The 14,252-nt window shown below is 42.8% G+C and overlaps 1 protein-coding gene across 1 annotated transcript; it reads right to left on the bottom strand.

Moving 5' to 3' along the window:
• Positions 1-11,701: 11,701 nt before the first annotated feature.
• LOC123137983 (AT-hook motif nuclear-localized protein 25) lies at positions 11,702-13,981 on the bottom strand. The gene is made up of 2 exons (XM_044557876.1): positions 13,517-13,981; positions 11,702-13,326 (listed from the first exon to the last, which is right to left on the bottom strand). The coding sequence occupies exon 2, from the start codon at positions 13,222-13,224 to the stop codon at positions 12,235-12,237; it is 990 nt and encodes a 329-aa protein (XP_044413811.1). The 5' UTR covers positions 13,225-13,326; positions 13,517-13,981; the 3' UTR covers positions 11,702-12,234.
• Between the last annotated feature and the right edge of the window lie 271 nt (positions 13,982-14,252).

Genomic DNA, 14,252 nt, shown 5'->3' with positions numbered 1-14,252 from the left:
CACACATTGTAATCTCCGGATATATACTCAGATAAACAAAGCCTCTCCGGAGCACGAGACGTAGGGTTGTTATCTCCACCGTGAGAGGCCCGAACTCGCTAAAACCACCGTATCACCCATATGCATCTCGATAGATCATGCTCCGTTATCCTACCCCTCTCTTACTGTCGGAGTCGTTCCCACGACAAGGTCTTCTGTTGATAACTAGCAATTCAAGACCAGATTACTTAGGAAAAAATTAAAGGGTGGAGCATCAATGTGGAGGTTGGTTTAAAAAACAAGAAGAAAGCTCTCCTTATGGAGATTGACAAACTGGACATTGCCTCTGAAAGTGAATGACTCTCTGTGGAAGACACTGACAAGTTGAGATCTCTTCGAGAAGAACTAGATAGTATCTGGAAGATGGAGGAGACTGCTTTATGGCAGAGGTCTAGGGAGAGGAAAATTCTAGAGGATCGCATAATGCTTACTTTCAATCTCTGGCTAACCATGGACATATGAAAAATCATCTCACTTTCATGATGAGTGATGATGGCCCTGTCCACTCTACCATTGACATTCTTAAGGTAGACACCAACTTCTATAAAAAGTTGTTTTCTTATGAAGACAAGCCTGATATTCATTCGGACAATGACTTTTGGGACCCCCTCTGAGCTTGTCACTACAGAGTAGAATGTTGCTCTGGAAAACCCCTTTTCTAAGGATGAAATTAAGAGTGCCATCATGAGTTCCTATGCAAATGGGGCTCCTGACCCTGATGGGCTCTCTTTTTTGTTTTACCAGAATTTTTGGGAGATTATTAAGGAAGATTTTATGTGGATGGTGAAGGATTTTGAGGATGGGGTCTTGGACATCTACAGACTTAACTATGCTATTATTACATTAATACCTAAAGAGTGTGGTGCAGATGAGATGAGGAAATTTAGGCCAATTAGCCTTAGTAACTCTGTGGTTAAGATCTTTACTAAAGCTCTGACTATCAGGGCATCCCCTCTTTGTGATAGACTAATTTCCCCTAACCAAACTGCTTTCATTAAAGGGAGGTTTACCTTAGAGAGTGTGGTGATGGCTCATGAGGTACATAGGACTAGGACTAGTGGGCTCATTTTGAAACTAGACTATGAGAAAGCCTATGATAGAGTGAGCTGGGACTTCCTTGTGGAAATGCTCACGTCTAGAGGCTTTGGTAAAAAGTGGACTAGCTGGATCTGTAGTACTTTATTCCATAGCTCCTATGTTAGGACTAATGACACTAATGGGTCTCATCTTGTTTGTGGCAAAGGGCTTAAACAAGGTGACCCATCTTCCCCTCTCCTTTTCAACCTTGTGGCTGATGTGTTTACAAAAATGCTATCAACAGCTGTGAATAATGGTTTAATATCTAGTCTGCTTCCACATGTAATTCCAGGGGGTGTGGTGAGTCTTCAGTATGGTGATGACACTATACTCTTTCTGGATAAATTTGTGGATCAGGCTAGAAATTTGAAGTGGATTCATTCCTGCTTTGAAAAGTTGTTTGGGCTTAAGATTAATTTTCATAAGACTGATTTACACACCATCCATGTGGATGAGGAAACTACCAATTGTTTTGCACAGATTTTTTGCTGCGAACTGGGTTAAATATCTGGGAGTACCCTTGCATTTTAAGAATTTGAGAAGAGAAGACCTGCAACCTATCATTGATAGGATTATTAAAAGCATCTCTAGTTGGTTGGGGAGGAATCTGTCGTATAGGGGTAAACTGATCTTAATAAGAATGATGAAATTCCCTAAGTGGGCTACTAATGCAATTGTCTCTCAAATGTCTCACTTTTTCTGGGGGAATTATGGGGATAAACATAAATACCACTTGGCTAATTGGGGTCTCATTTCTATGAGAAAGGAATTTGGTGGCATGGGAGTGCCTGATCTAAGAGAGTTCAATATGGCCCTACTGGCTACTTGGAGTAAAAGATTTTTTGATACTAGAGACAATGATTGGAAAAATATACTCTTTTGTAAGTATGGCACTGATAAACCTAACATTTTATATAGCAAATCAGAGTTGGGATCTCCCTTCTGGAAAAGTGTTTGTTGGGCTTTAGGGGTGCCAAACCCTTCTACATATGGAGGGTTGGGAATGGGAGGAACATATCGTTCTGGAATGACCAGCGGGTGGGGGAATGTTCCTTGCAAACCAGGTTCTGGGAGCTCTATAGCATTTGCCAACAGCAAGATTGTACTATTGAGCAAGTGTGTGGATGGGGTGGATCTAAAACTAACCTTCAGAAGATGTGAAAATGGTTGGAGCTTTTAGATCTAGTCAGCAACACTCCGATGTTGATGGAGAGCGATTTACCTGTTTGGGACCTTGAGAAGTCTGGTATCTATTCTGTGAGATCGTTCTACAAGATGATTAATTTTGGTAGTGTGTATAATGATGTTAGGGGTTGTCTTTGGAAAAATAAAACACCACCAAATATTCATGTATTTTTGTGGCTCTTTGCCTACAACAAATGCCTAACCAGGAATAGTGCCTGACATGTCTTGTGTTTTTTGCTCAGAATAAGAATTTGTGGAGCATCTATTTTTCGATTGTGTGGTTGCTAGACAGATGTGGGGTTTCCTTTCGGGGATCCTACACATTCCAGCTCCTTGTGATTTTGAGTCTCTTACTTTCTTCTGGAAGCATGTGAAGAAATATGAGGTTGTTAATTAGGTTACTTCTGCTACCTTGTGGGGCTTATGGCGGCTTCAAAATGACTTTGTCTTTCAGGTGCGAAAATGGCGAAGTATGAGATGCGTGGTGGGTTCAGTGGGTGCTCTGGTGCAGCAGTGGAAGGTACTCTGCTCAGATGCCCAAGATACGTTGCTACTCGACTACCTAAGACTGCTCGATCATCGGCGAGGAGAATTGCTTAGGATTGCATAGAGATGAGCCTCGTCTAGCTACCCTTGTGGAGCTGCAATGCATGGAAGACTTCTTATTTCGTTGTAGCTTTGAACTGGGTAGTCTTTTGCTGCCTTTGGCAGTCGTAATAAGTTTAGCTGTTGTAGTTAGTTTTAAACTGCAAGCATATGCTCTGAATCGTCTTTGGTCTGAACTGATGTGGCATTGGCTTTTTAATAAAAAGTTGGGGCGGGGGTAACTCCTACTCCCTCTCCTCGGCATGGGCAATTTTTTTCTTTTTGTGTTTTATAGGGGTCGGGTAGCATAAATAGGCAGGCACGCAGGCAGGCGCGAACTCCATCAGGTTGGTCTCATCCTCGACCCAGCCACGCTTCGGACAAGGACATACCTTATACTAGAAAAGAAGAAAGTCGGCTAAGTGAAGACGCAAACAATATTTCACGTCTTGCTTGTCCATACAGGATGACGCTATTGGGCTGGTCCAATACTGTAGGGCATGCGTTTTTCTGTGGTTTTTATATCGGTTTTCATCTTTTTTTTCTCCGGATTTCTTTGGTTTTCTATTTTTCATCTATCTTTTTATTTATATATGCTTAACATTTTCAAATACATGATTAACATTTATTCAAATAGGTGTTTTGAACATTTTCTAAATAAGTGCTAAATATTCTTCAAATACACATTGGGATGTTTTTTTAACTATGCGAACACTATTTTACATTGTATAAATATATTTTTAAATGTCACAAACATAGTGGTTTTGAAATGTGTGAGCATTTTAAAAGAATTAATACATTTTTTTAAAGTTATGGAATAATGTTTTTAATTTCCGAACATTTTTTTAATGTGTGAACATTTTCGGAATGTCACATCTTTTTATTGAATGGTACAAACATTTTCTATAAGTTTTTTGGAACACATTTTCTATAAGTCGAGTGGGCGTCTTTTTCTCACTGCAGCAACTTTGTTTTATATACGATGAACACTTCTGAAAAAGTTATTAAATTGTTTCTTTAAATATACATATTTAAACAAATGTAAGAAATATCATGTGTGACATCAGTGTGATGAAACCACATGGTACTGGGCCGGCCCACTACTGGCTCCATGCAGACGAGGTCGACTTCCGTCTTACTAAAGACGAGACATAGACTTGCCTAAGAAAAAGAAAGGGTTGACTAGGCGCACATTTTTTGGGTTACAACCAAGCACAACTCACCTCAAATATGTGTCCACTGTACTGGCCAATTTTGAGACCGTTTGTATAAAACGGTTAGAGCTAGCTGTAGCAGACTTCGCTTACCTTCGACAAGCCCATAAATTGTGCCCGCTTGTGCGATTCCGCGCTTATCCATTCACGCAATCTCATCGTTCATTCATCATACGTCACCTGTCTCGCGTTCCTGAACCTTTTCCAATTTTACCAAACGCCCAACCTGTGGGACCATCCTTCCAAACCACAAACATAGACTCAGCTCCCTCCCCGCTCTCGCTTCTCTTGTGCCCCGTCACTCTCACATACGACAATGCCCGTCCTCCCCTCCCATACCGTGCTACCAAACACAGAACCGGGCACCATATGATGTAGTACACGTCGGCGACTGCGCCAAGTCAGAATACGACCTATATGTTGGGTTGGCGCTGGGCGTGTTGTGCCACATTTCTGAGGTCAAGTACTATCTCCAGGATGGCTATGACCTGCACTATGACGTAGCCGAGGAACATATCCAACAGATGTGAGATCTCATGGGTACAGCAACCAGCACCACCCATTACTTTGCCTCTGTCTCCCTAGGTACTTTCTCGAATTATTGATGGGTCTTGGGTCCATAAATGAAAAAAATCATGAAAAAACTCAAAGGCCGATGTGGGCGTGTTATGACATGGTTGGAAGTTTTTAGTACCACGCTCGGAGCGTAGGATAGTTGAGACCTTCTTATAAGGAATTCTCTTCGACATGTTGTTGGAACTTCAGAAGAGGAGTGGTCCCACGCTTCCTCCGCCTACCTCACCACACCTTGCCTCACGCCCGTGATCACAAGTGGGGCCTAGAGTATTTTGGTCACTTCACCCCGGTCAACGGACTTTGACTGGACAGGAATGATACCAAATGACATTTTTAGCACATGCTTAACGGGAGGATGGTATTTATGAGTAGTTGAAACTTAGATTAAAATTAGTAGTATGAAACACTAATGGCAAAACTGATAAAACCCTAATTTCCTATATATGCATAGCTTTTTGTATACATATTGAACATTTTTAAATATAAGATTGTTATTTCCAAAACAATTATGAATACATGTTAAATATTTTTCAAACAAATATTAACATTTTTAATTGGCATGAAACATTTTTTAATATTATATAGACAATTTGTTCTCCAAAATGTCACAAACATATTTTATAAAGTCGCTAATATTTTTTCCAATTCCCGTACATTTTTGTGAATAACATGAATATTTATGTTGAATTACATGACTATTTTCACATTATACAAACAATGTCAAGAACATTTTTCTGAAATGCGCTAATATTCATTTCAAATGTCATGTATAACCCCGGATATTTTTCTACATTGCATTTTTTTAAAACTCCCACGAGCGTTTCTTTGAAACACGTGGACATTTTTAAATGGCACGAACATTTGTTTTGAATGCTATCAATATTTTATAAATTTGTGCAAACATTTTTTCTAGCAGTGCATCAACATTATTTTGAATATGCGATGAACATATTTTAAATTGAAACCTAGTATATTTTTTAATTTAATAAATATAAATAAAATTATTAAAATAAAACAAAAAGAAAGAAGAAGAAGGAAAAAGAAAAAAATGTGTAGAACTGTACGTTGGCCAGGCCAATTACAAAGCACCAGAGGCTAGCACCGGCTATCGTAACTCGTAACAAGTCTTGATAACATTTTTTTTCAAACATGTGTTTTTATGTCTACTATTTTCATACACATTATAGATTTTTTTTAGATCTATAAGACATTGCTATAAACATTTAATATATTTCAAATACATAATTAACTTTTTTTGAAATATGTTTTTTGAACATTTTCCTGAAAAGGTGTTAACCTTTTTTTTTGCGATACGAAACTTGTGTGAATGTTTTCTACATTGTATAAATACTATGATTTTAGTAATTTTAAACTGTAAACAAAATGACAAAAGGAGGGGGAAAATACGGGTGATGTCAGCATGAAGAATCCACATGGCTACTAGGCTAGCGCAGTACGTGAGTACCGACTCCCTATAAGAGCTCGGCTTCCGTCTTTCTAAGGGCGCGACATAGACTTGCCCGAGAAAAGAAAGGGTTGTACTCAATAGGCACGCATTTATTGAGTCAAAACCAAGCCCAGCACTATGTAATCGGCACACATTTATTTGTTGTGTTCTGATTGATTATACTAAATTATCGGACAGGTAGTGATATATTTTACATCTTTTCTATGTTTAACATAATACATGCAATTCTCCTACATGGTTCAAAAAAAAAAACTTAGAGCAAGTTGTACCAGGGAATTGCTCGCCTTCATCTGGCCCACAAAAAGCGTTTGCTTGCCTCCCGTGACTCGACGCTCGTCCATTCACGCGATCTCATTATTCATTAGTCATAAGCCATACATTTCGTGTTCGCAAGCCTTTTTCGATTTAACTGGAAGCCCGACCTATGCGCTCTCCCTTCAATTGCGCCACGCTCCTCTCCCGTATGACATCACCCGCCCTCCTCTCCCTTACCGCGCTTCCGCGGCACATGGTCGAGCACCGGGCGGGGGCAAGTCACACTGCGACTCTACGACGGGTACTATCTCCAAGATGGCTACGTCGTGCACTATGGCAGAGCCCAGGAACACATACAACACACCTGAACTCTCAATGGCGCTGCAACATTTTTTTTTTGTAATACCCTACACATTTTTTAAATACATGACAACCATTTTTTTCAAATACATGTTTATGAGAAATATCTCTAATATGGGTTAAATAATTTTCAAGTACACACTGAAATTCTTTTTAATAGAGATGGCAAACATTGTTTTAAAACTATACAAACATTTTATTTACATTGTATAACCAATTTTTCCAAAATGTCACTACCATATTATTGAAACGCGTCAAATGTTTTTTTAAAATGGCATGTGTATTTTTAATGTCATCAACAATTAACTTGAATGACATGTTTGTATTTACATTGTACAAACATTGTTTAAATGTCATGAGCAATTTTTAAAAAAATGAGAGATCACTTTTAAAAATGTCACGTATGCTTTTTTGAATGACGTCACTTTTTTTCTGACTGACAAAAATATATTTTTACATCGTATAAATATTTTAAATATGTCATGAACATATTTCTGAAATACATGATCATTTTTTAAATGTCACAAACATTTTTCTTGAATGCTAACAACATTTACGATAAATTGCGCGAACATTTTTAACACTGCATTAACATCTATTGAACATGCGATGAACGTATTTTAATTAAATTAAAATTTCTTCCATTTTAGAAATCTAAAAAAGCGATAATAAAACATTAAGAGAAGAATGAAGAAAAATAAAAAAATGCGCAAAAACTGTAGTTGCCTCAATAGAATAGTTGGTTTACAAATGCTTAGTGCTTGCTCCAACGTCGCCACTTAACCATATTTAACCAATTAAGTATTGTTAGTCCTGATATCCTTCGTAATGTTATTGCAAAGTCTCAATGACCCACACATACCCCACAAGACCAGATGTAGGTACAAGTAGAGCGATTCTCTAACGCGAGAGGAATGTGTTGTTCTATTTGGAATTTTTTCTTCTTCTTCCACGACGATCATAGGATGGGTTCCTAGTTGGCAGCCTGGAATTAGCATGGTGGACGTTGCTTTCTTTGTTTGGGGCCACTTTAGGCCAATTTACTTCTAATCCGCACTCGGATCCTGTCTTATTGTATGATGAGTGTTATGTATTGGTTGATTGTGACAGTTATATTGTTAGCTTTCTTTGTTGTGTCGAGTGTAAGCCAACTGAAACGCTTGTATTCTCATCTCTTTAGTTGATGTTGTATTTGTTGTGAAGTCCACCTGGTTACTGACATCTTCAATATGTGCTTCTATCATTAGCGAGGATTATAAAGTCTTCATTCGGGTTAGGACCGCATGTTGGACGTTACACCTTGTGAGCGCTAAAAGTTGGCGCTGCTTTCCTCCCTCAATCGTGTATGTTTTACTCCTCATGCAGGAAAACATTAATTGCTATACCCAAATGGAAGCAGTGATTCAATGCCTAGGTGAAGATGCACCTAGATGTGAACTATAAAATCGTTTAAATAGTAAAAATATAATCAAAAAATGGATTTTTTTTTTGCCTCTAAGATACTTGAATGCGTGATGCGCGTGCAAAAGTTTGTGATGTTTGGACATTCGTGGCGTTCTTAGGAAAAAAGACAAGATTTGGTTGTGAAAGAAACTTTGAAAAGTAAACTATTTGGGTTCGGTTTAGCCCTTTTTGCTTAGATCTTCTCAAATGTCCAAACATAATGAAAATTTGCACACTCTTAGTGCACTCGATCATCTTGGATGCCAAAAAAATCCAAAACTTTTTCGATTTTTACTATTTTGTTTGAATCTATTATTCGTCGCGTGTAGATGTGCCCGGGCTCAAACTTGAATTATCATATCCAAACCCATAACTCATCTATAGTAAGCCCATTATATGACGGGAAATGCCTTTGGTTCTCGGTTGTATATACACCCTATATGGAAAAAATGAAGAAGTAAAAAATTCCATAAATAAATTTGGAATAAAGTTGACTTTCTTTTGCACTAGGATATAAAATCTCACGAAGAAAAAATCCTTTGACTTTTGGCCAAAAAGTATAAATTGTATTGCTATATACAAGTACTTTTCACACCTATTTGGCCTTAAATATTTTTTGAGGTAGTCAACGGTGTTTTTTTCCTTCACGGATTGTTTTACGAATACAATGGAAGATCAAATTCATTTCCTGAGCAACTAATAGTAGAGTCAGTTGCTACAGACCACGTCATTAATACTTCGCCCACCTCATTCTCTCAAAAGGCGAGTTAGAGCATGTGCTTCTTCTGTCTATAAATCTAGATCCTACTTCCCCTCTCTCCTTCAACTCAACACATATCGTATGTGGCAACTCTTATAGTTGTTTACTTTGCCTTATTATACTTGCACTATGTAGTTTGTTGTTCTCCGACCGATTGACCAATATGGCTTGGTTTATACACTTAGAAGTAGTGGACTTATGGCAGCAAATAATATTGATAAATATTGTAAACATGACTTTGATTCAGATTTCAAGTAGACCAAATCAATGACATTTCATGCATGGCGTTTTTAAAGTAAGTTTTTTTAGAGGGCCAATAGTCCAAAAACAGGACAGTAGTAGGATTTGTGGTTGAAAGTGGACCTTTGTGAGTATGATTTTTTTGACCCGAATATATGTACGAAATTTTCTAGTGGTTTGGGATATATTAGGTTTTAAACAGGTTTTTTAGAGGGAGGCTGCACTTTTGTGGCAGGATCTAAAGAATGTATCTTGAGTGGTGATTCTTATTCACAAATATAATAATATTATTCATCACCGGGGATGCAGAATAAGTTATTCTTTATCCGAGGTAATCTTATGAGTGTTTCTTAAATAAATTGCATTTGGTATACAAATAGTTACATTTATAGTCACGCTATTCATCACCCTGAGTAAGGAATAGTTATTCTTCACCCCCCTCCCCCTCTATTTTAACATCAATGCACCATATTTTTCTGTCCTGTAAATTTTGTTTTACTACATATGTAAAAAGAGAATGTAAGAAAATATATAATTGTCATAAAAATATATTATATATTACATAAAATTACAAACCTAAAAACATAGTGTTAAATATACATAAAATACAATTTTTCTATTCTTATGACCTATATATTTGTTTTATTATGCCAAATTTTACGTAGTGAATCGATATGAATGCAACCATTTGTATACGAAATGTGATATATTATAGAATGGCCGTAAGATTACCTCGGGTGAAGAATAACTTATTCTGCATCCTGGGTGAGTAATAGTATTACTACATATATATCATGGTGAAGGGCAAAAAGGTGGATCACTTAACTAGGAAATAAGAGTGTATTTGTGATAATAAATAATTGTTGGATCATTTATCTGTTCATTGTGCACTGGCAAAACATGCCATGTGTGGATCAATTGCTTCTTCTCTACGATGTGGCAGAATATGTTTGGTGGAAGATGTGTTTTTGAAATTCCTGCGATCCAAAGAGGCACTAAATTTGTCCGTTGTGAGTAGAAATTAAGTTGATGCATGCAAGGTAGTATATGCTCTGGTAGATTTGGAAAATCAGAAATGCAGCACCAGCTTTTAGTTGTGTACAAACATACGTCCGTTGTTATTTCATGTTTAATTTTTCTTCTTGGCCTGTATACCACAACAGCAAATATAGTTCCCGCGTTTGAACATGGACGACAACGCGTAGCCCCAAGTGCTGTCGTGTATTATATTCAGGTATATACTGTCACCTGATCTATTCGCAAAAAAAAAAAAAAAAACTGTCACCCCCTATCAGATTTTTTTCCATGTGTGCATCAATGTTCAGGCACCCCCCGATAATCCGTTTCCAGACCAAACCATTCCAGCGGTATAAGACAGCTTGGAAGTAAAACAGCTTCACAAAAGGTGATGAGAAGTCTTCTCAAGTAAAAAAAAAAGGTGTACCTTTCGCCCAAAAAAATAATAATGTGTACCAAAACACCAAGCACACTCAGAGTCAGTTTTTTTCCTAGGAAAACCCAAGATTTGATTCATTTCTTTTCTACACGATCTCACGGTTCAAATGGAAATCGCAGCATCACGTCGTTTTGAATGCAGTGCACTGTGCCGGACAAGTGGCCATGCATCGTACTCCACCCCAGTACCGCGTGTGTGTGTGAGAGAGAGAGATGATGCTTGACTTGACCAAAGAAAGAAGGCAGGTGAACAGGCGATGGGTTGGCATCTGCGTCTTCAAGGCCAAAAGTTGCAAAAGCTCTGAGCAAGTTCCAAAGCCGAGGAGAGATAGAGAGTGCCCTCCCTTCCCCTTCCCAGAAATTATGCAAAAGGGAAAGCTTCCTCCTCTTTTTTCCATTTAAGGGTCTGTCTGGGCTGGAGCCCCTGTTCCAGAAATTGTACTTGCGAGGATCCAGTACAAAAGCACAAGGTGAGAATCTCATCTCGCGCGCAGTGTGAATTCCGGGCTTGGCATCTTCCCCTCCCTCTCTACTGCACATTCAATAAATGATCGGTACAGTAGCATCACTGCCACTGCCACTTTCTCATCTATGCTTTGCACCTACACGTATGTATAGCCTTCTCATCTATGCTTTGCGTCTATAATTGAAGGCAATGAAAGGCCAAATTGACTGAGCACTGGAGTGTCAGCTGCTCAGCTGAGGTCGCAGAAGCCATTGAAGACTGCACGCAGGTGAAACAAATAGAGAGGGACAGAAGGCTCTTGGCCTGAGCTAGAAGGGAGCGTATGCAACAAAAAACTGAGTACTACCACCACCATCATGTGGCTCCTCATAGGAAGAAGAGCTTAATTCATTGGACCGAGACATGCTAGCTGCATAGTACTAGTATATAATTTATTTTTACCTTAATGTAAAGCACAGTGTTCCAAACACATGCACGCTTTAGACCAAGCTAGGGCTTGCAAATTTTGACCAGCACGAGAACACCATCGATTCAAGAATTGACCGTAGATATGCAATTTATATGTCAAGGAATGCATGTGAAACTCTGGAAGCGACCATGCATGCATGCATGATATTTTTGCCATGGAAAGGAAAGGGAAGCAAAAGTTTCAAGGAACATCATTCTACAGCAAGATACATCCAGATCATAGAATAGAACATTACAAACGAAAACGAAGAGGAAGGGAAAAAGAAAAAAGAAAAACACTCGCTGTTGCTAGAAAAACAAAACATTGGATCTCACTGACCTTTCAACTTATTGCGAATTTGATCTTGGACCAACTGTTTCTTGTCCCTTGAATAATCAGCTTCCTACCAGCTCCCTGAACATAGTATACCCCTCATGATCGCCAATAGATCTCCCTCCTGTATACCCAATCTTTGCAACGCATGCATGCGCGACGCATGCGTGTAAATAGCACCAAGATCACAAGGTCAGTCCAATGAACAATCCAGCAATGCATAAGCTCTCCATCTGTACCGGATATCAATAGCTTCTCCGCCATTTCAAACTTCTGTGATGTCTTCGTCGTGTGAGTGTAGAACTGTGGATTGCACTGCCTAGACATGGATCAGAACGGTGGCCTGACTCCGCCACCGCCGCCACCCCAGGCTCCAAAGTTGTCTCCGGGAAGCTGGTAGTTCCCCACATTCCCGCCCGCAAGGTTGTAGAGCGACATGCCGCCAGCATCGCCTCCAGTCACGCCGGAGGACTGTGATGCCGCCGGCTGCTGCCCTGGTGGCCCGCCTGACTGTGCCACCTGATCTTGCGCTTCCGCTCCAGCGGCGGCGGCCGCCACCTCCTCTTCCTCCCCCTCCAGCGGGAGCCGCTCGTAGACGGCGTTCGAGAACGACGCGGCCATCAGGACGACGGGCCCCGCGGCGACAAGAGTTCCCACCACGCTGCCGCCGATCACCTGGCCCTGCCCACCGGAGAGGAACACGGTGAGGCCACTGGCGCCAGGGGGTGCGGGCGGCGGCAGCACCGTGCCGGTGAGCGAGAGGATCTCGAACCGGCCCCGGAGCGTGGCCACCACGCTGCCCGGGGGCGACGCACCCGGCTGGCGGAGCGCCACGTTGACGACGGCGCCGCCTCCACTCAGCACGCAGACGCCGCGGCCGCGGCGGCGCGCGTACTCGGCGACGCAGTCGACGATATCGGCCCCCGCGGAGACCTCGAGGACGTGCGAGTGCAGCGCGTTGGGGCTGTCGCGCGTCACGATGATGGGCGGCTTGGGCTTGTTCTTGGACCCCGCGGGTCGGCCGCGCGGACGGCGGGTGGGTCCGCCCGAGCCGCCGCTGCCGGCTCCTCCGCTGCCACCGTCGACCGGGACCATGGCAGACGACGACGGCTGGTCACCGCCAGCACCGCTGCCGCTCCCGCCGGCGTCCGCGTCGCCCACGGGGGTCTTGTCGGGCGACGACATCTTGGAGTGCTCCATCTTGACGTGGGAGTTGGGCGAGAGCGGCGAGGGCTGCTGCTGCTGCGGGCGGAGCAGGTGGTGGAAGTAGCGCGAGCTGCCGGCGCCCGGGCTGCCCCCGCCGGGGTCCATCCCGGCCATGGCCGCTTCATCTGGCCGCTCCCACCACTTGCCGGCCGCCAGCTTTGCCGTCGATCGGTCGCCCTTCACACCTCCTTGGCTTCAGCGCTAGCTCCACCGCCACTACACCGATTTTCCACAGCAGCTCAATTAGTTCGCATGCGGCAGTGCAGCACAGCTACGAAAGGAGAAGCAACGCGAAATATCCTGGCGGCGTCGTCAACTTGACGACTTGCCTAGACTCTAGAGCTGCTCTAGCAATGATGCACTCTAGCTAGCTAGTAAAGCAAGCTCGCGAGTTCATGTTCCTTACCTCCAGCACAAGCTTGCCCCCGACGACGGCGGCGCTTTGCGGCAGAGACGCGCCTCCCCCTCCACCAACTGCGACGACGCCGCGCGCTTTCCCCGTGAGCTAGCGCGTAGCCAGCTGCTCGTCCGAGAGCGATACGGATCGGTCGAAGCCTCCACACGTACTAAGAGGGAGCGCGGGATCGAGAAGAGGCCGGACGTGGCGGCGAGGGAGGGAGGGAGTGGCGAATTAAAGGCAGGCAGGCAGGCAGGCAGGCGAGCTGGGGAGGAAGAAGGGGGGACGGCGAGGGATGGGATGGCGCTGCTGATAAGGCCCGGCCTCTCTCTCTCGCAGAGTCTCGCTATCTCATCTATGTACGAGCATGATGGCTCCCGATTCCGAGAAGTCCCACCCCCCACCAACTCCGTTTTTACTCGCTCCAGGTCGGGCCGGGGAAGCGATGGCCCGCGCAATCCCAAAGCGACGGGCGCGCCCCGAGCCCGGCCGTGGACTCGTTTGTCGCGTTAGTTGGACCGGCCGGCCGGCCAGGACACGGCCGCCCGCGCGGGGGACCCTAGGGCTGAGTCTAGAGCCACAACGGCACAGGCCAGCCCGAGCGCGCGCGCCCGCGGACACGTACCAGGCGTACGTGCCGCGCTCCCCTGCCGCCCTAGCGCACGCGCTAGCTAGCTCCAGTGTGCGCCTGCCGATGCCGTTGTGACCGCAGAGTCTGGTGGACAGTAGGCAGACAAGGCTAAAT

Source organism: Triticum aestivum, chromosome 6B (genome assembly GCF_018294505.1).
Source record: "Triticum aestivum cultivar Chinese Spring chromosome 6B, IWGSC CS RefSeq v2.1, whole genome shotgun sequence".
NCBI classification, from domain to species: domain Eukaryota; kingdom Viridiplantae; phylum Streptophyta; class Magnoliopsida; order Poales; family Poaceae; genus Triticum; species Triticum aestivum.
Note: the sequence above shows the minus strand (reverse complement) of the source record. Positions and strands in the feature narration are given on the sequence as shown.

Excerpts from the sequence above, each read along its gene's own strand:
- LOC123137983 (XM_044557876.1), bottom strand. The coding sequence starts at position 13,224 with ATGGCCGGGATGGACCCCGGCGGGGGCAGCCCGGGCGCCGGCAGCTCG.